Source organism: Wasmannia auropunctata, unplaced genomic scaffold, assembly GCF_000956235.1.
Source record: "Wasmannia auropunctata unplaced genomic scaffold, wasmannia.A_1.0 LD336049.1, whole genome shotgun sequence".
In the NCBI taxonomy this organism is placed as follows: domain Eukaryota; kingdom Metazoa; phylum Arthropoda; class Insecta; order Hymenoptera; family Formicidae; genus Wasmannia; species Wasmannia auropunctata.
The window spans coordinates 940,457-964,634 of NW_012026841.1; the positions used below are offsets into that span (position 1 = coordinate 940,457).

At 42.8% G+C, this 24,178-nt stretch overlaps 1 protein-coding gene across 1 annotated transcript in view; it reads left to right on the top strand.

The window, feature by feature from the left end:
• Nucleotides 1-7,391: 7,391 nt before the first annotated feature.
• The window catches only part of LOC105451628, a gene marked incomplete at its 3' end in the record, with an annotated part of 81,597 nt that continues 64,810 nt past the window's right edge, over nucleotides 7,392-24,178 (top strand). Inside the window, exon 1 of the mRNA XM_011692199.1 lies at nucleotides 7,392-7,542. Coding sequence (XP_011690501.1) covers nucleotides 7,455-7,542 — 88 coding nt within the window. The remainder of the gene's footprint in view (nucleotides 7,543-24,178) is intronic.

The following is a 24,178-nucleotide window of genomic DNA, read 5'->3' on the forward strand; positions in this document are numbered from 1 at the left end:
TCGCACGTTTCCGCCTAACTACGCGCGCGTCCAGCGTTTATCGCGCAAATGGAAGATAGGTATATTTCTGTTTTAAATCTCGAAGAAAACAGAAAAAATGTACGCGCCAATTACAACGATGACAGTCAGAATAATTTAGTTGTGTTTTTATCATTCTGAATTCTTTCTCTCTCTCTCTCTCTCTCTCTCTCTCTCTCAAACACACACACACACACACACACCTCATCGCTGTCTTGTGTATTCTCGACATAGGTTTCTGTAGGAAGCTTTCCGCAGTCACTTTGACCAACAACGCCTCTTACAAATAGAATAAGTTTGCAGCCAAACCTCCGGGAGCCCGATATAGGTACCTTGCGAGAGACGCCACTGTAACTCGCCTGTTTCTTACGACATAATTGGTTACTGCGCGGAATTGGTTTCGTACCTCCGTTCATCAGAATCCAAAGGAACTTTATAGCGTCCTCGTGACGACGGGCATGACCCGATTTCTGATATACGCCTGTTAATTCCCCGTCCGAGTCAGCGCGCGGTTTCGAAGCCGGAGGAACGCAGAGGGGCGGGCGGGAGGCGGGAGATGTTTGGGGTGAAGTTTTAGTGGCGATTACACGTGTAAGTATAATCCAGTCGCCTTTGGCGTGTTGTAAGTTAGCCTCTGTTAAGTGTCGATTAGATGAAAGGCATTTATAGCAATTGATAAGTCTATATTTACTTCAACAGTTCCAATATATATATATATATATAAACGGAAAGAACGATATTGCTGGAAGGTCTATAAATTTTGCTGGCTACAGATCTGAAAATAATTTTGCTGGACCATTAAAATAATTTTTTTGAAAATTTGAACTAACTGATAGAATATAAAAACATTTTACGATAAGCACAGCTTATCATTTTTAAAGTTTCCAACAAAATTATTTTCAGCTCTGTATCCAGCAAAAAAATTGTAGATCTTTTAGCAAAATTGCACGGAACGAACAATTTTGCTGAATCCAGATCTGCAAATAATTTTTGTTTAATAATCAAAATAATTTGGTGCAAAAGTCAAAATGATTGCTATGAATATCAAAACGTTTTATAGCAATGCTTATCAGTTTTAACATTCCAATAAATTATTTTGATGATTCGACAAAAAATTATTTTCAGATCTATATTTAGCAAAATGTTTAGATTTTTCAACAAAGTTCTTTCCGTGTGCTCTTTCCATATACATATATATATGTATAAAACATACGGATTACATTATTATACGTCGATTTGTTGTTCGGGATCTGCGATATCGGATCTTCCTATACTATACGGTTGGCGAGGGCTCGCGAGAGTTAGCGTCTCGTATCGGACCCTCGCAATTCGCGCAGTCGATCCAGGAATTTCTGGCGGCAGTGCGCCGCGCCGCGCGTCCCTTTATACGCGTATATGTCTCTGGTATTGGTGGATATATAGAGCGGATAGAGCGAGTGCGGTGGGATGCTCTCCCAACTATAACTTGATATCTCTTCGTCCCGCGGCGCCGTTATCGCCAGGGATGTACACGTACCATCGAGGGAGGTAAGACTACCCTACCCTACCCTCCTAACTGCTTGACAAACTAAGTTAACGTTTCTTACGATGTAATTGGCTCCACGCGGCGGCGCGGCGGCGGAGAATCGCATACCTCGCGTCGCCGTTGAGTATACGAGAGATATATAGGGGGATGGTTGGGAATCACGAGACGCGCGGCTGGAAATCGTCCCCGTGACGCCGGCGTCGATGCCGCCAGCAATTGCTTGCGGTAACAAAACGACATTAAAGGTAAAAGGGGATCGCGGAAGCGCGTGCGGTAAATTGTACGTTCATTCGCGCGGCATTCAGGCAGGCGGGTGGATACATGCGAGGAGACGACGGGAGGGATAATTACGGGGGATTAGGGGAGGGGAGAAATTGACACGAGAATGCGCGCGTGTTAACGATTGGAAGGCGAGAAATCACGATCGTGACGATTGCGACTCGCGACAGTTTTTAAATCGTCACGATCTCGCGAGAATTTGCGTCACGAAACACCGCCTCCCTTTAATCTTTCGAAGTACACATCACACGGCCGTCCGCCATTGTAACTTCGTGCGGTATAACGCGACTTTTCTCTACGCGAATTGACATGATTTATAAACACAAGTCTTAAATCGAAATTAGGCAGTTATCACCAATTGTATCAGTTGTTCCTATTTTTATAGATATATTGTTTTATACTTACTAAAATTGTTTACAACATAAATCGTTTTATTTCGATTTTCGATCTCTCTCGCGGCTCATCCCCCGCAAGACACTATTTTTATGGAGATGGAAAATATCATCGGACCGAGCGGAAGCTAAGCAGGGTCGCCTGCTTGAGCATACCACTCCAAATATAAGTTCACACAACTCACTCAGTTCGAAAGGACTTCGCGCGAAGCTTCGCGATCGTATCTTCTTCCACAGTTCATGGAAGTACGGCGGTCCAGCTTCATCGCCGTCGGATCGTCCATCAAAGTTCCGACCAAGTTTGCGTCCCGCGTCACAATATTGTCGTCCTTTCCCTCCATTTCGCTCCTTCTCTCTCTCTCTCTCTCTCTCTCTCTCTCTCTCTCTTTCGATTCTTCCTTTTCCAGGCGAGGGAGAGAATCATCCGGGATCCACTACGGTAAACCAGTGCGATTCTCTCGTTCTTCCCTCCTTGCTTCCTCACCTCTCCATCTTCGTCAAACTACCTTTTTCTTTTTTGTCTTACCTCAACTTCTCCGCCCGTTTTTATCCCTCCCCTCACATCCCGATCCTTTTTTCCCTTCATCTGTATATATACGCTTCGGCGATAATAACCGGCGGACCAACGGCGCAAATCTTCAATCTCGTCTGGCAAATGGCCGATCCCGAGGCGCGCGCGCGCCGGTATACCTTTGCCAGACGAGACGTATAAGAAGAGGTCCTTCCCATATATGCTCGTACAGCTGTGAGCCGCGGAAATTTTCCGCTGGATAAGACCACATTGTTTGTCCGCATGGCGTTTCCCCCGTGCGTTGTTTTTTTTTTCTTTATTTGTCTCTTTTTTGGCGCACTGCGCCGTTCCCCCGTTCGCCTCCGACTGCGTTCGACGTCGTATCCATCGTTTACTACCCTCCGCTCCGCGTTTCCGGCGAAGAATCTGCGCGCGGAGAAGGGAGAGATTTATAAGCGATGACACGTGAAAGTGGTCCATTTGCATCTTGCAAGCCGCTGAGCGTGGCAGCGTATCGATTGCGCGTGAAGTATTTTCCTCGATTTTTAAGACGCCGCGGCGCGTGCAGCTATTTCATACCGCGACCTCTCTTACGGAGGGTTCGCGCTGGGCAAATTGAGACTCTTCTTGAGCGAATAATACCCCCCAGTGTCATATTAGGCAGCTTTTTCGAGAGAAGAGATTCCGAGGTTTTTTTTTAAAGAAAAACGGTAAATCTCACGACTTCGGAACAGATAACGTAGTACATCTTTATTCTACACGTCGTCCGCGTGTTACATGGCACAATATACATAAAAGATATATTTCGGGCAACATATGTATTTCGATTTATCCCGCTTAAGAAAGGGTTGACTCAAGAGAGAAAAAAGTAACACACGGCGAAGTGTTATTTCATTATTCGGCGAAGAAGACGCGTTGCAACGAGAGGGAGTTTATTTAGACGCTCTCTCTTCGCCCTCGCGAATTCCGCGCCGGTTCTCCGCTTCCAATTTCTCGCGTCGTCCTCGACAATATCATCGGCAATCGCGTCGCGCCAATATTGCAATCCCTTAGGTTCGGTGGAATACAATTTGTGCGATCAATAAGGAAACCGTCAAAGCGGAAGCTTTCTCCCCCCTCCCCTGCGCGCCGGGCGAAGCTGGCTTTAAAACGACAAGGATGTTCCATGGGAAGAAACAATGTTGTTGGATGGTCTTATCTCCCGCTTTCCGTCTTTCTCGCCTCCCTTTTCTTCCTTCTGTTATCTTCCTACCTGTTATTCTTTGTCTTCTAAACATACGACGCTGCAGGTAAACGTTGAACCAACATTGTAAATCTCCGGTGTTGTTTGGAAGCCGACTAGATCCTAGAATCCACCTGTATTGTCACGTAAAACGAGAGGAAAAAGATGTTGAGCGTTTAAAATGTCGGGGTGTATCGGGAACTCCTAGAATATCTGGTGAAATAGATGAAGCTCTCCAGCGATTTTCTGATGCGCGCTCTTTTATCAGGTATTCGATAGATTCAAATATTTTACATAGCACTTTTTTAACATCTCCTCTCCATCCATCTTTCCACGAGATGGATGAATTAACCATAAGTACTTATACGAGGATAAAGTCAGATGGTTTTTAATTGACATTATCTAACGTTTAAGGGGGAAATAAAATATTTAATTTAGGGATAGATTATATTAGCGAATTTGAAATTGTTATTTGATGTATGCAATTGCAGCACACAAGAATTTTTTACGTAAATAAATACGAGAACATAAAGAAAAAAAAAACTTTAAAAGTACATAATTTTATTCCTTTTATAATCAGTTATTACATGAAAATTGCATTTCAAAATTAATATTACAATTTTATTAACATTACAAACGCAATATTACGTACAAAATTATTATTACGCAGAAAATTTTAATGATTCAAAATATTCAAATTTATTTTCTGGAAAACTTCGTTTTTTGAGTTGTGCAGTCGTTGTAATAAATAAGCGATATACGACATTTCTATTTATATTGGATTATGCTGCGTTATGTTGTTTTTTGCTCCTCTTTTCACTTTCATCAAATGTAGCATGAATTCCGCACAAGGCAGTACGAGATGTCTCTAATTCTTGGTTATGCCGTCTTGCTTGTTGTATACGACGATGAAAGACACGTCTTAATTTTCATGTTCATTTATGATGCATAATGCCGGGGGAAGTGGGGGGGGGGGGAAGCAGAAAATGCAATGGTAATGACTTGTCACGAGTTGCGGTTTAAACTCGTTTTGTGCTTCGAGAGTCGTAAAAATCTTTTTTTTTCTTCCCCGCGCAAATATTACGACAGCGAGATCAGCTCTCTGAAATGAAATTAGCTTTCCATTTCCAAGTTCTGCCTTCAGTTCCCATAGCTTGTAGAGGGGGAAGAGGCTCTGGCAGATGTTATCTCAAATTTTAATTGAACTTTATTATCGTCTTAATTATTCGCTGCATTAGTTAGTAAGAAAATAATTTATGTCGCGCTTCGGATGTCAGAATTAGTTACTCGGAAAACGATCCCTGTCTGACTTCGGATATTATTCAGAGACTACTCTCTCTTTCGCGCCCTCCTCCTCTGGTTATAAGTTCAACGATGTACTCCGTTCTTTTTATACACGACAAAGACGATACGACATGAGATAAATATCACTCCTTTCCATTTTTTTTTGCCCACGCAATCGGCAATCAGTCTATATATAATATTTGCTTTAATTGCCGGAAGATTACTCACGCTTTTGACGTTTCCCGGTATTGGATATTTACCCGCCTATGCGATATCTCAAAGCGAGGCAAAATACGGAGCGTATATATTTTGATATCGTCCTGCATCAAAGCTGCAAATCTAACGTCTACTCGGAATCGATCAAACGCTTATAAGTTGCGCGAGGAGAACTAAAAAGATCTTTAAATTCCGCGGTGAAAGCGACCGACGTCGTGAAAGCGCCGCGCGATATAACAAGTTGCAGTAACCGTCGGGTAGCCATGACAAAAAAAAAACCGGAAACCTTGATATGAAAAAGCGCTCGTGGTACCCAAATAAAATTGTTCGCCTGTAATCGAGTCCTTGAGAGGAAAAGCTGCGTCGTGGAAAACCTCGAACGCCAATATTCGTCGGTTGTGCATACGTCGCGTTTCCCCTTACAAAACTGCCTACGTAGAAAATCTCCAGAAAGGTATATATACAGAAAAATATTACATACGATATTATATACGTATCAAGCTTAATTAAGATTAAATCTCCATTTAATATTAATTTTTAATTAAATTTTTCGATATTACGCTAAATTCTAATCTTTGATGTTAAATGCAGGCTGTACTTAAATTTTCAACAATAAAATCAATAAGAAATTTGTCGAAAAATTCAAAAATTCACGTATACGTATAAAGGTACACGCCGAAAATGTCCCAACTTTTGCATAAATCGAGCACACCATATCCATTAATATCCCCCGGCGATTCCACCGTGTCGTGCCGTATGCGAGATGATAGCTGTTTTTCGCGGAGAACCGCAAAAGTCATTGCCGCAAATGCGTCGCCACGTAAAAAGCTCGAGTGTCGCGCTGGCTGGTACTTTCGCGTCGCGACGCGCTGCGCGAGACGACGGTGACGAATTCGCGGTGACGGGGATACCAGCGTGTCAGAGCGGGCGGAGAGAAGAGATACGGCGGCGTAGAGCGGTGGCGGCTGCGGCTGGCGGCGGCGGCGGCGGCGGCGGCGGAATAGGGCAGCGCGTGCACCACGGGAGAATACGCGGGCGAATTTAATTTCTACGTAACATTACACCTTAGGAGCCTTATACCAGTGCGCCATTGTGCGCCTCCGGGGGCGGCGGCCGCGGAGAGAGAGACACTCGATCGCAGGACTCCATTTGCGGTTTAGCATAATGGAAACCCAACGCGCCCCGGGGGCCGTCCGCGTCCCCTGGTCCCCCGACGTCTCTCTCTTTCTCTCTCTTTCTCTCTCTCTCGTCCCGTTGTTCCCCAAGTCTATTCCGTTCTCGTATTCTCTCCCGCTGTTTGCGGCCGCACGTAAGAATGGGCGAAAAATAAGTAAACCGAGGGAAACACGGCGGCGAAAGATAACCCCGGTGTTCTCGTACACCATTCAACGCCAAACACGGGCCGCTGGCCATTTCCGCGCGAGAGCGCGGGAGAGGCGAATTCGTTCCGCTTCGCGGCTGAACGCAAGAATTCTCTATACAGCTGTGATGTCTATTCAGAAATGTGACTTCGCACATGCAGAGACGTTCGCCGGGGAAAAAAGTGGGTTGGCGGCGGATCCGTCCGCGCGTCTGATATCTCAGATGTTTTATCGATTAACCATTATCACGCCGCGCGCGACTAAAAAGGCCTGCTGCACGCGCGCATTCGGTTTATATATAGGGGAACACCTTTTTTACCACTTTAAGCTATATACCACGCTAATGACACCGGTCGTTTCAGTTCCGAGATATATTTATCACGACGTATAACGAGTGTCAGAAATGTCCTCGAAATCACCCCGGGTAAATGCGCGTCTGCCGCGCGCGCGGCTCGATGGCCTCCCCCGCCCGTCATTCTGTCTGACGGGGACGCGCGGCGCGCCCTTCGCGAGACTCATTCCGTCGTTGACGAAACCGCCCGTCTTCTCACTCCTTATCTTTTATTCTTACAGGGAGGCTGTGATGAGGGAAGTCGGCTAAGGGGAGCCCGTGTCGCGCAAGCGCCGGTAGAGGAGCATAGGAAAGATGCCGCTTTCCTCGAGAGTCTTATTAAGCCCGCTGCTGCTTCTAATCATCGCAGGAAGCACCGGCGCCTTCAGCTCCCGGCAAGGAGGTAAGAAACCTTCGGTCTTGAACGACGTTTTGTGCCGGCGGGGAAGACAATGACGATGATACCGACGAAGACGACGAAACGACGACGACGACGACGACGACGACGGCGACGGTGGCTGGCGGCGGCGACAGCGACGGCGACGATGGTCGTTACGAATTCCGCCTTTTCGCGGCCACAACGAATTTCCACGAGAATAGTCGCGCGGTTTTACTCTTTCTCTCTCTCTCTCTCTCTCCCTCCCTTCTCCTCCTCCCCCTCCCCCCTTCTGTGAAACTCGTCGCTAGACGTGCACCGTTGTATCCTCGAGTTTTGAGATAGCGCATATTTCCGTCCCCGCGGAGCATCCGACTGTCAATTTCACGCTATTTGCACATTTGCCGACAAGCGTGAAAATACGTTATCGCGCGTTATTCCTTCGTTTATTTCACGCATCTCCCTCTTTTATCTCTTCTTCAATCGGAGAAAGCGGGCGAGACGCGTCTTTGGTGCAGAAATAAATATTTTAATGACGGATACGAATTTAACGCGATTTCGATATCACAGATTTCGGTTTTTCAACTGAAATATTCAGAATAGATGCAAGTTATATGTATTAAATGAGGTTATCTATTTAGAGGAAAGGTATCTCTTTTTCTATAATAAATTCAGATTTCAGAGTATTGTATGCGCGTTATCTACATGCGGATCGGTTTTTTATATTTTTTTCTTCTTCGAAAACATGCGAGCACCCCGATGAAATCACAGTGCGCGACGTAAGGTAAACCACCTGCAGCGAATATTTTGGCGCGGCGTACGTTTTACAGCAGAGAGAGGGAGCATATTGCATTTCCGATCTTTTAGCCACTTGTAACTTTGCCGCGTACGTGGACTTATTTCGAGAATCGCGGTTACTCAGCCTCGGCGTATGTTGACAAAAGGATATGCACGCGTATATGTGCAGCACCACTCGGGACAACGATATAAGCAAAATATTTCCACACCTTTCATCCCCAGCTGGTATCATCCATTTCTCTCATCTTCCCTTCCTCTCTCTTTCTCTCTCTCTCTCTTTCTCTCTCTCTCTCTCTCTCTCTCTCTTTCTCTCTTTCTCTGTGTGTTTCTCGCCTTCGTTTCAACCATGTCTCTTCTCTGGCTGCATTTGTAGAGAGAATGCCTCTTAGTGACCATTTCCTAGATTAAGGTCACCTGGAAAGCAAATAGTTGTTAGGGGAACGTAGAAACAGAGAGAAAGAGAAAGAGAGAGAGAGAGAGAGAGAAGAGGAGAGAAACTTGAAGTAGAGTCTCTCACGGACGACGAACTTCCGGTGTATACGTTCCTGGAAAACTATTATGCGCGCGAAGGTCCGCTGCGTCCGGAGAGAAACTCGGCGCGCTAGAATGTACGAGCGAGCGCTGGACAAATTGTCCTACGATCCCCGCGACTCGCCAATGACGGTAAATCCTTCGTCGCACTCCGGAGAATGCGTTCGATCGATGCGACGCCGGATCAGTGGTCTCTCAACCTTTTTTTTGTTTCAAGAGACGCACGCGCTCCCCCGGGTGATAAATACTCTCTCGAGGCGTAGTCGCTCATTACTTATCGTTAATTCGAACGTTCCGCCACTCATAGTATTCCGCAGTACTAAAATTCCTCGCGTTCCTTTAATCGCAGCTTTTATTCATAAGTAATCGTTTAAAGGGAAATAATGTATTACGCGTTGCAATATTAAAACAGAAAAAAAAATTGTAACGCGCAGAACTATATTGAGAATTTGCGTTCGAAATATATATCAGTGGAATTAGTACCTGAAGTGCACAGAAAATTCTGAATTATTACGTGCATCTCTCGAAAATTGCGTCACAGATTTTGTAAATTTTAACAAAGATTATTATGCCGTCGTATTAAAATCATTGTCAGGTGGACGTTGGAAAATTATTCGCATTGTCGGCACGATCGCCCGAGGAAATTTTACGAATCTCCGACTGCCAACTTTAAATCGTAAACGCAACTCGCATATGTTTATTTTTTTCATATTTGCTTGACTATAAATTTAAGTAAACTTCGCCTCCAGTGTTTGCTTTTAGATTGTTGTATGAAAACATGGAAATGTATATCTGCAATCGCTGTTTGACATCTCAAATAGCTCCGAAAATATTTGTCTGTTAATAATTTTTGCGATGTTAAGTGTAGAAGTCACTCTTTTCGATTGCGTTAAAAGAAATATTGAATCTCAAGAAAGAAAAAAAATAAAACCATGGGTCATGCACTTCTCGAGATTGACTTCGCTCTCGAGATTCAATTCATCTCAATATTGAAGAAATAGAACGAAATGTTGATCGCGCGGATAAATCGGTGGACGGACAAACAGATTTTGGAGTCTTCGAAATTTCATCGTTAGCCTCGTCGGTCATCATCGTTTCGGTCGTTGACACGTCTCGCGGAGGTGATGAATAAACCGGGGATACGCACATGTTTTTGTTCTCACATTCACGAATACAAACGCGTCATTTCCAAGTAAAGTTATCCGATTTACATGTGATCCGGTTTCGTATTCGGGTTTAGAATCCTAACGCGGTCATTCTCGCAAGAGCCAGAGGGCTCGCTCTTGCTCGCTCTTGTCGAACGATGTTGATTAACTGGAAATTTATGCGCCCTCGCATCGACGTTGACATCTGGCGGTAAATTCGTGATTGTCGCGCTATAGGGGGAGAGAAAACGCCGCGGTCGAAGATGGAATTTGGTCGGCCTAATCGTGACGCAAACAAGACTATCTGATCGAATTTTAACGGGGGCCTCGCGTGATCCCATGACCGACGACGCAACGAGCCGAAACGCTCGACGAAACGCTCGTAGATACTCGTACGGCGCGTACGTTGGAGCGTGTTTCCGTTTAGCTTAGCGAGGGTGACGACGACAACGACGACGACGACGACAGCGACGGCGACGGCGACGGCGACGACGGCGACGTAGACGATCTCGAGTGACGAATTTACAGCGTATAAACACATTGTCCTAGTTATCTCGCTCGTGCTTTCGCGCGCGGCGCCTCCTATCTTTTTATATACGTTTCCCCTCTCGCTATTTGTCGCCTGCCCCTTTTTTCCCCCGCGTCGTCTGACGCCGCTGCCTTATCTTAATATTAGCAAATTTAAGCGAAACACGCCGCTCGTTCCGCCGTGATTACTTTCGAGTATCGTAAAGGCCGTTTGCCGGAAGATTTTACAACGTACATATAACTATCGATGAAATGGATACTCGACGTCGTTGGGTGTATGAAAGTCACGTAAATTCCGAGCGTTTTTTCCGTAAAAATGTAAAGGTAGGAAGTTATAATGTTTATTTTTAAACACCTTATAATTGGTATTATACTTGGGAACGAATTTATATATTTATATTTGGAGTCTTTAAATTTATTTTTCTCAATTTTGCTTCAGTTCTCTATTACAAAGTGGGTATATTCTCGGGACAAGAGTTCGCGATTTCAAGCGTCACCACAAAACTTTAGGATTTCCATTTTTTCTATTTTCATGCTTTCATACAATATTTATAAATGTCTGTCTGTCTCCTGAAAGATTTACGCTCTTGGTTTTACGTTTAGCGTTAAACGTATGCAACCTGTACAGGGACAGATTTTTTTTTTTATACCTCGTTCAGTCGAAATGCAAATATTTTTACGCGTTTTATCTTGGCGACTACATATGATTTTGTAAATCTTTTCATGAGCGTTATACCTAACGTTTCTCAAGAAAACGGGAAAGAGAATTCTCGTTCGTACATCTATACTTTCTAACGTCAGAAGATGAAGAAGTTCCTTCTAAGTAACAGGAAGCGTGTTGGCTTCAGATTTAAGGATGGAAAGCGAAACGATTTGTAATCGCGCGACGAGAGGTGGTTGATAATCGTCGCGTGCGCGAATCGCTCGCGAATTACCGTCGGCGACGATATGATAATTTTGGTCGCGGCGACGAATACAGTCTACGACGATAAAGCGGTTTGCGCCGCGGGCGACGCGAGTGAGCGCGCGGGCCCCCTCATACGAAGAGAGAGAGAGAGAGAGAGAAGTACAAGTATACAATTAAGCGAATACCACGGCCGGCATCCTCGAAAAGCTCCGTTTGTTCGTCGCGACAGGCCCGCGACTCGCTTTGATCTCGGTGCTGGGAACCAGAAGGCGGGACGTTGCACGACGCGACGAACGGCGCGCACGGCGCATATCCCGTTAACGAGATCGCGCTCGCTAGGGCGGCTCTTGCATCTCGAGCGCAACAAAGGGCGAAGGGAGAAAGGAGTGAGGAAGAGGGGAGAAACGCGGGCGGAGAGAGTGGAGAGGGTTGAGGGCCGTCGTACACCCGAGTATACGACTGAACGCGGGCTTGTCGCACGTTCCGCGTCACATTTCGAACTTCACCGTCCGCCTTTCTTTTTCCTGACTACTTCTTTCGCTTCTCCTTTTCCACCACTTCCTCCTCCTCCTCCACCTCCCGCTTCTGCTCCACCTCTTCTCCTCTCTTTGCAACTATTTCTTTCCCTATCTGCCAGTTTTCCGCGCACCCGACTTTCCCTCTCTTTTGCCATTCGCCAAAGTAGTTGTCAGATAAAATTCCTCGGCGAAGCGAAGTCCCAGAACGCGAGGAGTTCACGTAACCGCGGAGACGATAAGACGATGGATGTTGCGAAATTTCAGAATAGGAAAGACAAGAGAGATATATCTCTTTCTCCCGTATACGTATCCTCCCCCTTCCCCTGCTGCTACTCGCTTACTCTTCTCGTTCCTCTCAGCTGATACATTTTTTATTCTCGCGGACGCTGTTTGCTTCGCCTATACATGCGATTTTCTCCGATCTTCCTGAAAGATAAACGCCTGTCTTCTTGACAAGCGCTTCTTTATTTATCCTCGATAGAAACTTACCCCATCAAAAATTGCGGAGGGATACGATACCGCATTTTCCGATCACCGACGCCAACTGTCCAAGTTAAAAAGTACTATTATTCTAGGATAGAGTCTCATCCCAGGTTCACTATCGAATGAAGGATATGCAATTTCTTGTTAAATATAATATATTTATGATAAGTACAAGTACAAATTTATCAACAATTTATTTACATTGAGATTTATTATAATTATATAGTAAAATTAGGAAAATATAATACTCGTAATAACATGTAATAATAAAAAATTGTAACTCATTGTAAGTATAATAATAAGAAATGATAATTAAATATTACCATATATTAGGGAAATACACATGATATAATGATAACAAATCTAATTAAGTTAATGTTCGCATTATGCTTTGCGTCAATATAGTTTGCGCTACTCATGTTAAAATGATAGTTGCATTACGCGCTTCTAATAGAAACGTAATATTAATCACTGAATAATTACAAATTATTAATATACCAATCGTTAATTAGAAATCACGCATTATTGATATTTAGACATGTAATTACAAGTTACAGATTATTACTATGTAAATTTATAATTACAAATTGCAGATTGTAACAAAAATCTATCAAATTTGCAAATTTTTTAGTAGAAGCTGAAATAATTTTTCTACTGAAAACAATCTCGACTCGCACTACAGTGTTGAATTATATATTTTAAATTTCTATATAATTTATAAAATATCTTGGAAAACAATTTTGTTTCAGATAATTGACATAGCTTAATTTCACGATAATTCAAATTTTCAAAACCTGTCCTATTTCAATTAGTACAGCTTAACGTATTAAGCTACACTGGAGATGGGCATGTTACACGAGAATTACGGATATTCGCAGAGAAAGACGGGATATAATAAAACTAATAAAAGTGACAAGTCAAGGGGCTTACAACATACATATTTCAGGTAAAATTTAACGTGGGCGCGGACCCGTCATCATTCACTTACATCCGCCGTGTCGCTGCTTGTAACAGCTGCCTTGATCCCGGGGTACCAAAATTTTCGTGTTTTCCCCCAGTTCAGTCGAGGAAACCGACGGGCGTGTAAGATAAAGAATGGGGACAGATAGGAGGAGGAGGAGGGGGCGGGGGCGGGGATGCGCGCACGAGAAACATTTAATTCTGTTTGCGGCGGTAGAACGGTTGAGAGCGGTAGAATGACGCCTGGTGCCAGAATAGAAGATCGGTGACAAATGGTCTCGCATACTTAGCGAGCGCTCGACTGTGACAAACTATCGCGTGTACATACATACACGCGAGCACGTCGCGCTTGGTGGTCGCGCGCGCGCGTGTATTATACGAACGCGCGTAACCACGCAATCGCGCGAAACCATCCCGCCGAGATGATGGTTAGCTTACTTTCCGGCGGGCGTTCGCATTCGCGCTGGAATCCGAGAATCGGTGGTGCCGCCCGGTGATCCCTTCCCTTCCTCTCCTCGTCTCTCGAAGAGCGCGGTTTCCTCGCCAGGCGTATATACGATCTACTCACCGTACTTGCCCGTTGAAAACTTTTTTACTTCCGGAGCGCGTTCCGTTCTCTCTCTCTCTCTCTCTCTCTCTCTCTCTCTCTCTCTTTTCTCTCTCGAAACCGTACTTGCCGAGAACTATGCGAATATACGCTAACAGCGAGCTGTCTTGAGAGCTTCTAAGTTGAATAACAAATGTCGAGAATTTTGCCATTGGATGTATTATCGTACATTTTTTTTTTGCGTGATATAAAGGAAGACGTTATTATTAAAAGATATTATTAAAATGAAAATATGTAGCACATGTTATATTGAGGTGGAGTTTATTAAAGCCCGTCTAATCTAACAATAAGAGCTTAAGTCGGAATAATATAAAATTTTTAGAATATTATATAAATATAAAGCGGCGTCTACAATAAGACTTAAGATTTAAGATTTAAGAAAATCAATCACAATTGATTAGATATTCTTTTCATGTAAGATGGATAATCAACGATGGTTGGTCAATTTTCTTAAATCTTAAGTCTCTAATTATGGATGCTGCATAATGCCGAGTTAAAGTATTGCACGGCGATTAAATACCTCGTGTGATTTATGTTCGAGACGATAACATTCGGAAAGAGATGTGTATAATGCATCGGGAAACTCAAAACATTATTACATCCGATTATTACGTGCGCTACACCGGCTCGAAACGAACAGCCGTAAAAAGCGCGTTATTGTGCCATTCGGTGAGACGTGGGGAATTATTATTCTTGTTTTTTTTTCATACGGCAATAAAAGGACCAGTTATATACCGGCTTCGACGAGATTACGTATCGCGATAAATACCGTCCCACTTGTTTTACGCCGTGCAATACAAAATTCGTAGATTATTGCTTCGTATTACGCGACTCGGCCGCCTTTATTGCACGTGTTTATTCCTTTTTCGCTCGCCGTGCATGCGCCGGCGCTAATAATTCTTCCCTTTGCTCTCGGCCTCCCACGTGCACACGTTTTGTTTCGGGAAATCGTGAACTCGCGAGCTTTGTCCGGCGCGCTTCCGAAATTTCCGAGGAACAAACAACGACGATTTTAAACAGTGGCACAATGTTTTTGCTGTCCGAGGGAACAAAACGCAGGGATGATTGATGGAAAATACAAGTTTTAGAATAAAATTCCTTTCTGAAATGGTTGATCGATCGACTCGCCGATCCTAAAATTCTGGTATATTATGCTCGAAATATATTAAAAATTCATTTTAGGGACGTGAAGTTGTGAAATTGTCGAATAAAATGCACATTAAACACACGCAATGAATGTTCTTATTGTTAAATAAAAATTTCAAAATTAATGAGATTGGGAATTAAAAAATCCTATATGAAAAAGCTCTATGTATAAAAGGGAAAATTATCGAGGATTAAAAAAAATTATAAGAATAAAAGGAATTCGTGTCACAAAGAGAAGATCTAGCATTTAGATAATTTCAAATTGGAGATCTTTAGGAGCAGAGTTATACAGAGTGCCACGGTAGAGGGTCCAATTTCTGTACGGTTCCGTGGAAGGAAAATTATTGCGATCAGTAATGCGCGCAAAATTAAATGAAATAATTCTCGGTCGACTTGTTTCTCTTTGGAGTCGTGCCAACGATCATTTGCCTCCTCCCTTTTTCTCTCCATTAAAAAAAGATATCACGGCGAAGGGTCGTTCGACCCAAAAATACAAGACAAATCGGGCCATCTGTCCGGTTTACGAGTTCTTTCCGTGGAAAGAGAAAAAAAGGGCTGGGGTTTTGCCGTTCGCCGTTTAGCAAATGGATGCCGCGTGAAATTCTTTTTCAACAATATAGTCAATCGATACGATGTTACTTCAACGATATTATAACTGACAGGAGATTCTAATATACTACGTGTAATGGCAAGCTGTTTTATCGGTCAACTTTACCATAATATTTATTAGCAAAAGCACGTAGAGAGGAATGTATCTAAAAAGCTTTACACGGATTAATATACCATCCACGTTAATTACTGTGTATTTTCCGTATCTACGTATCGGCGTTTCCGCCCGATAAGTAAATGATAAATAAACAAGGAAAGATCGCGCGCGTAAAGTTCCGTTCTACGCACGGGGGTGCACGTTAATTGCGCGAGGGTGCAGGGGCAGCGCGCGACGCTTTCGAATGCGGAGGAGTTACGGTTCGGCGCAGTCTCGTATTTAAAAATCCCCGATAATTACCCTTCATTAATGGCAGCGGACCCGTCTCGCAGGCTCCGCTAATTATTATTGTATTTATCGCGCGGCTCGGACGCGCCGGGACGAGTTTTTAATTTGCCCAGCCATGCGCGCACGCTTTCGCACACCCGGGTCGGCCCGCTGCTTTTTATTTTCGTCGCTCCTTGTTCCCCGCGCCGCCGCCGCCGCCGCCGCCGTCGCGCCGACGCCACCACAGTCCCGCTATTTTTTTTTTTTTTTTTTTTGAACGCGCGCCCATTTAGCGAGGGAATTTGTCGGACGGTGAAATATCTCTTTTGTCCAGCGATGCGACAGGCGGTTCTCGATTATTTCGCCATCGGGTCGCACGCGCCGCGCCGCGTCGCGTCGTGTCGCATCACCTCGCGTCGCTTCGGTGTATTTTGCGTCCGTCGCGCGAGGCGCGAGGAAAATCGCCACTCCGATCGCGCGGAAATGTCCTCCGCCGCACACTGATTCGTTTTTTTTTCGCCGAAAATAGTTTCGCTTTCGGGCTAATAAAATCGGCCGAGAATCGCAAGAACGTAAGTTTGGAATATTTTTCCGTCGACAATGGAAAATTGAAGGACGAACCCCATCCGAATTTTCCTTCGATCGATTAATTCTGACAAGATGAAAAACGAGTTCATTATTTTGTAACGTACAAAAATCTATCCTAGAACTCTTTGCGGATTATTTTTAACACTAGAAAATTTTTTATTTCTCCAGGATTATAAAAATCTTTGGAAATCACATTTTATTAATTGTTTCCGTAAATGTAGACTGCCGAGAAATTATTAGTACGAGGTTTTTCGCTGCGACAATTGAGAGCACAATTGATTATTAACGATTAATTAAAGGGCGATCAATTACCATTACAAAAATGGAACTTGTTAATATGAGTTTTAATAGCGAACGTTCCGCATAATTGTACGCGTATTGAATTTTATAAGAACGGCCGTCAATTAGTCGATTACTCAGAGATTCCGTGGGACTGACTAATTGTAAATACCGGCAATTAAGAATAAAATATCGTATTTACGTAAATGTATCCACTGAATAATCGGATACTAAGAGGTAAATTCTCTCGAAACGCACACCCCGATACTTGCCGTTTGGAGAAGCGCTTTGCTAATTGTTTTAAGCCGTGTAATATCTGTGTTCGCGCGCAGTCCCTGCGGCGGAAACGACGTGGCGCTTCGTAATGCAATGAATTCGCATCGATCTTCCCTCGGCGTTGCATTCTGCAGTTCCGCGGGGCGGGTGCACGGCCCGGCGTGGCAACGCTACGCTGCAACACACCGCCCCGGATCAATTCAAATTCGCATTATTGCCGAGAAGCCGGGCGCGCGATACACCGGTCGATCCGACACCTAATACCGGTAATTCCGGTTTATTAGGTTGAACCGCATTAGGTTTCCGGTTTATTAGGTCGATCCGAGGCCCCGTGTCCAGCGGCTGGCATTACTCCGGGCGATCGTTCATCGATACGATCTAGCCCCGCCTCCCATGTTTAATCGAATAATTCTGACCGGCATTGTTCCGGGCCGCGTCATCGGGAAATGACGCGCGAAACTGTATTTAAGATCTCGCCTCCTGCACCACGCGCGAGATCCCCCGTTCTCTCCAACTCTTATATTATCAACACTTTGTGATAAAATCATCCGACGATCAAGTGTGGCGCTAGCAGAAGGTTAATGCGATAGATTAATATTATATTATTTTTAACTGTTAAATGTGTGTATTTTATATTACTGTTATTAAGAACAACAAGCTCTGTATATTTTTGCCGTGTTATATTGAGAAATCACGGCGAAGCTTGACCGCATGTTTATTAAAGTAAATGAATTATTTGGTCGTATCAGAAATGGATTGAACCGTATTAATAATAGATAAGGAGATAATAGCATTTGATTCTGCAATGCATTATTCTCCTCCCCCCCCCCTCTCTCTCCATTTTTCTATCAGAGATGCAAGTTGTTAAATAATTCTGTAGATTTATATGGACTCGGGAGGGTTAATACTCTCTCGGTGTGACTGCACGTGCTGTATGAGATTACTCCAAGTTTCCCCGACAAGATTGACGACGGAACTGTTGAATAAATGGCGCCGCATATCGTAATTTACATGTATATCGTGCTACGAATAACGGGGATGCGAAGTTTGAAGAAGACAAAAATAACTTACGAATTATGAATTACGATTAATTGGCAATAAAAAGAGGAAAAGTACAATTGTCTGTTGGAAAATAATGGAGATAGAATTACGTAGTTTATATCTCGTTAACTTTTGCAGTTTTCTGCAAGTGAAGATTATGATACGATTATATTTTTTCCACCGCGAAATTTTAAGCTCTCGAGATCTCGTAAAAATCCTATCGATAAGGCTTGTCATCTTTCCGTCTAATGGGATTGTCATTGATTCGATTAGGGCTTATGTTTCTGACGAGGATTTGAATAAATCCTATCTCATTAATATGCCTGCGAATGACATATTGCGGAGAATGCGGGCCGCGGATGACGTAGCTGATGTTATATAATATCGGCAATTGAGGGGAAAGCTCATTTCATTAGCAAAACAAACCGAAACGTAACGCTTCAGAAATTTGATTTGCTCCCTCGGCTCTATCGCTCGTCAATTTATCCAGAAAAGTTGCAATATCTTATCGTAAAACTTAATAGTTTTAATTACTATTTCGTTATTAAATCATTAGATCTGAGATTGTTAAATTCAGCTGTTCTCTCTGCATCCTAAGTATGAAAACTTTGACTTTGGCTGGTAAAATCAATATAATTTATTTTTATTATTTTATTATGTGTGCATGTGTGTATTACCTATAGGTGTATATTATTTGTTATGTTTGCACTTTACTAAAATCGCGTGCATTTCCAGAAATGCACAGATCCTTTCATGATCTTCTATCATGGAAAGTACGATTTTGCGGAAGGTTAAAAAATGTGGATCTGAAAATAATTTTGTTAGATCATCAAAATAATTTTGCTGGAAACTCAAAAATGACAAACATTGCTGTAAAATTTTTTAACATTCTAACAGTCAATTTGACTTTCCAACAAAATTTTGATGGTCCAACAAGACTTATTTTCAGATGTATATCCAGCAAAATTTTTAGACCTAGCAAAATCATTCTTTCTAGGTATTTCGTTGAAACTTTTATTTTTAGCTCTACATTTTAAATCGAATCATCTTTGTTCGATTAGAGTTCCTCTTTATATCGAGTTATTGATATAACAATATAGAAGTATTCAACGACGTTATAGCCTCTATTGGAAACTTCCGTCTATGGATCCGCAATAATGAAAGCAAACCTTTTCATTTCGCGATTATCGTTCCATTACAACGTTATCGGTCTATTAGCCGGGATAAAGCATTAAAACGATTATCTGGATCTATCGATCGGCGGTTAGTTAGTTGGCTGTTTCCTTTCGCAAGTAGCTTCCACGAAGGTCAACGGCTGGGGAGAAAGTAATTTCTTGGCCAATAAACGGCAATTGGGGGGGGGGGATGCGGAGGGGAGGAAAACAACGCGGGGAGGGAAACCGCGCGGGGAGGGAAACCGCGCGGGGAAGAAGGGGCAAACTAAGCGCGACGAAATAAGGAAGACTCTTTTTTTTAACCTCTACCTTCCTCCCACGCCTCAAGATTCTTCCGGCGAAAGATCGGCTGTCGTTCATCATCCGTAGGGAAGACGGGAACTCGATCGAAGATACAAATGCAACGGCATAAAGGTGAATGGCATACCGCGACACCTCAGAGATACTTTATGTAATTTAAAATTGAACCTCGAATTCTCTCAATAGTATGATTCATTGTCTTATTTTTTTTATTAAAAAAGAACGATGCCTATAAATTTTTCTTTGATAAATGTGCTTGCCATTTATTATTTATCGTATTCATTGAACATGAAATTACAATGTTAATTTGTTGTGAGTCGATTAAATTACGTATCTCACATTAAACAAAATATTAAATAAAAAGACTGAATTATATAATAAATATCATACCTGTTTAAAAATTAAAAGACGAGCGAGATAATTATTTCTACGGACGCTTGAAAGCATTCGACAAGTATCGCTCGCTAGTGAAGTTCATAAATTTGTAGTTTTTTTTTATAAATGCAATTTATTTTTACGTACAGTAATTGTATATCTTAGAACAGCTGAACAGCTATGACATACGGAAGAAGTCGAGCATTTTTTTGCTTGGCTCCGACCGTTGTTTTTTGAAAAATAGTGTCACGGATATTCGAACGCGCGTGCGGACTCACGATTAGATCTGTTTTCTCAGCCGCGAAATACGCGTCCTATATATGCCGGCGCTAAATTTACGGATCGCCGGCGCGTCGCGTTCTCCGCTCTTTTTAGTCCCTCAGCTCCCCGGTTCAGCGGTTGTCTCCGCGTGTTTTCCTGGACACTCGGTAATTTTGGCATCCAGTAACAATGACGAGACGTCGCGCGCGCGTAGCCGGTTTTAGATTCTCAGACGTGCGCTCGCTCGTTCTCTTTCTGTATCTCTCCCCCTTCCCTTCTTCGTGCTTTTCTGCCTCTCAGCTCCAGTTTCCGTCGTCGTCCCGAAAGCACGCGGCCCGATGTTTCACTATCGAACACGTGCGTTATAGCGTATGCACTCGGATTAACCTGACATTACGGGCGCCGTGCGACGAATAGAGTGCAGCCCGCCCTATCTATCTATCTATCCGTCCCGTCCGTTGTCACATACATAACGCGGGGAGTTTTTCCGAGAAAATAGGAAAATATCGAATTTTGCAAATTATTTTATAAAGTAATTTGCCATCTCGATATTGAATATATACAAATGCGTAAACGCACAAGTGTATATTGCAAGTTTAAAAATATAAATCATTGAAGTTAAATATAAATTTATTTACATCTGTTAACAACTATATTTTTTTTATAAACGAAATATGTGATGTGAACGAGTGCAAATCTACTTAGCCACTAATGGGTACCTTTAAAATGTTATATACACTTTGGGTTATATTGACTTTTTTCATTCAATTAGCGAATATTTAATTTTCAATTTCATAAATTGTTGATATGTGAGCCGTTTTTTTTTCAAATGGCATGTCTATTAAAAAATAAATAAAATATATAAAAGAGTTCAAATGAACAAACAGAAATCTGTAGAAGAAATAAGCTTTGATTTATTTTTTCAAAAACTATACGTAAGCCTTCTATCTTTTTGCAAGCATAAGTGTATCTATATATACACGTATTTCTTTTTATATCACAGGTAATTGCGCTAGTTTTGTTCTGTGTTTTACATGTGAGTAATATATTTGCGTTAACGTGCTGGGCCATAACATGAGCCGCGTTCACGACGGCTATATTCTCCGGTATTTCTCGGCCGTTAGCAACAATACGATCGTCGCATCGTCGAGCGGCGGTGGCTCGTTTTAGATTTTCTGTGTGACAGAGGCTTTTCTTTTTGCGCCTAACCGCAGCCCGTATTTAAGGCGATCTCGTTAGCCGAGCCCTTACGTGTGTCTAAATACGACGGCTGTGACGGTCGCGACGGTTTCTTCCTTTTTATTTATTTTTTTGTCCGACGACAATCGTCACCACGTCTCGCGCGCGCTTTATAACAATTTAATTCCTCATTGTTCGAAAACGCGACACGTTAATTACCGGGCCGACCGGTCGCTCGGCGTTTCGGCCGAATTCGCGCGTTTTTAATTACGGCCGCCGCACGCCGGAACGCCGTCACGCGTGCGGCGTTATTTGTTACACGTTATTAACATATTATCGGCATTCGTGCGCGCAGAGCGCGTATAATATCCCTTATTTATGAAGTGTCGGCTAATTAATTGGTCTTGTCCGTGCTGGGGTAAAATCGGATCGCTGCTGCAATGAATCGACAGCTACATCTCTTTTGTGATGAAAGACAGCGGTCTGAAAAAAAAATTCATATCGATCGGCAGACTCGAATTATATCTGTATCATAATTTCCATGCATCTTCATCGAATCTGCGCACATTTCACGTATAGTATACAAGTTCGTCACGTGTTTATATCGTATATAACGGCGAAAATTAAGGACAAAAACAATGTCGCATAAAACAGTAATTTCCCGACATGTAGCACGTATTTATCATAAAATGTAATTCAATTTATCTTCGTAACGTACGTTTCATCTAGACAGTACGTCTTCCTTTGTCAGAGAGAACGACGGTGGTAAAGGCGCCAGTGTTTCTGCTTCTTATTTTTCACCGTGGTCTTTTTTAGATGGAATCGGGATGAGCAAAGACGCGGGCTAACTGTGGAACGGAGAGAGAGAGAGGGCGCGCGACTAATACGAGCTCCGTGCGCGCTTACGGGTGACTATTATTAGTCTTAATAGACCATGTGTTACAAGTGGGAAGCGTCGTCTCGGCGTCCTTTACTTCGCGAGTTTCTGTCGCCGTTAAGAACAATGGCAAAGGAATAAGCTCCGAAGGGGTCGTGTGCAAGTCTTGAGCGAGCTCTCTCGTTAATCCCGCGGCAGTCGCGTGGATTACATTTGTAAACCTTGCAGCAGTAGCGTGGATTACATTTGTAATCCAGGGTAAAACCTTTTCATCCCCAGTCTCATTTTTTTTTCTTTTCTTCTCCTTTTTCTTCCCTCCCTCCCCCCTCCCCCCTTTTCGCTTCGTTACGTATGGCCCGCGAGCTAAGAGTGGGATTAATTTCATCGCTAACGAAGATCCTGTACTTCGATTACGTTTGAATTGAACGCGTCTTACGAGCACTGAAACAGAAATTGATATTACGCGCCAACTGTACACTGTATAACCTTATCCGCCATCCAAAGGTAATCTTCTCAAATTTAACAAGTCTTGTATCTGAAGACTCTTTGCGAAATATTTCCATTATCTCTCCATCAGTCTCCATTAGATCCCTTTCTGTCCAGCCATCGCGTTTATAAATCTATGTGCATAGAAATGACAACAAATTAAAATTAGCTAACCGTAATAAAGATGGGAGAGATACAAGGCGGACGCGGAAAAGAAAATAAAAAGCTGGTGGCAAAATTTAAAAAAAAAAAGTCTAGTGAAAACAAGCGTACGCTCGGTCTCGGGAATCGGTGCGATTTCTGGCGCGAATGGCCAGGAAATGGGAAGGGAGGAAACGGAGATTGAAAAAAAGGGCGACCGTGTCGCCGATCGCGCGTTTTCGAATTCTCTCCCGAGCTATATGCCTTTCCTCTTTCAACGCTCTTATCTCCTCGACATTCCTGACTGGCTTTTCCTCGTGCAGGCTTTTTGACGCCCCCGATATCGCGCGTATTGACACGAGTGCCAAAAAAAGGGGACATCTTCATTTTTCCGCGATATGATACATCACGATGAGTTTTCGAGGGCAGCTATCAAAATCATAATTTATGTTATCGGCCACCAACAAGAGAGAAGACAAAAAGAGAATTGAACGAAAATATCTTGAATAATAATGGTATTACATAATTGTATGTAAATCGTCGAAATTTCTTAATACTTGTACGCGAAAAAAAAACGATTTTGCTGAAGTAAAAATTAAGAAAATTATTACGTTGAATCATAAAAATAATTATATAGTATGCTTAAACATGCTGTCAAAAATGTTGACATTCTAAAAGCAGTCAGCTTCAGTGTCCAATATAATAATGTGGTTCAACATTATTTTTTTCAGTTCTATATCTAGCTATATTTTTAGATCCTTTAGCACAATTATTCCTTCCGTGTATATAGTCTTGCTCAAAATCGTTAGAATAAATCAATTATAATAATTCTGTCCAATCAATAATATTCTATACATACACATTTTTATTATAATAGTATTCTATATGTATTTTTTATTTTACAATGATCCAAAAATACGCGTTTTACGTCGAAATATCTGTCTGTAACTTTAGTTATTTTAGGCAATAATTTCGCAACTAAGAATAGAGGCCGTCTCTCGGTCGAGCCGCGAATTGAGTCGAACGTAGCAAGCCGTGGCGAAATTTTGGCTCGTACCCCGCTTCTGCCCCCCCCCCCTCCTTCCTACT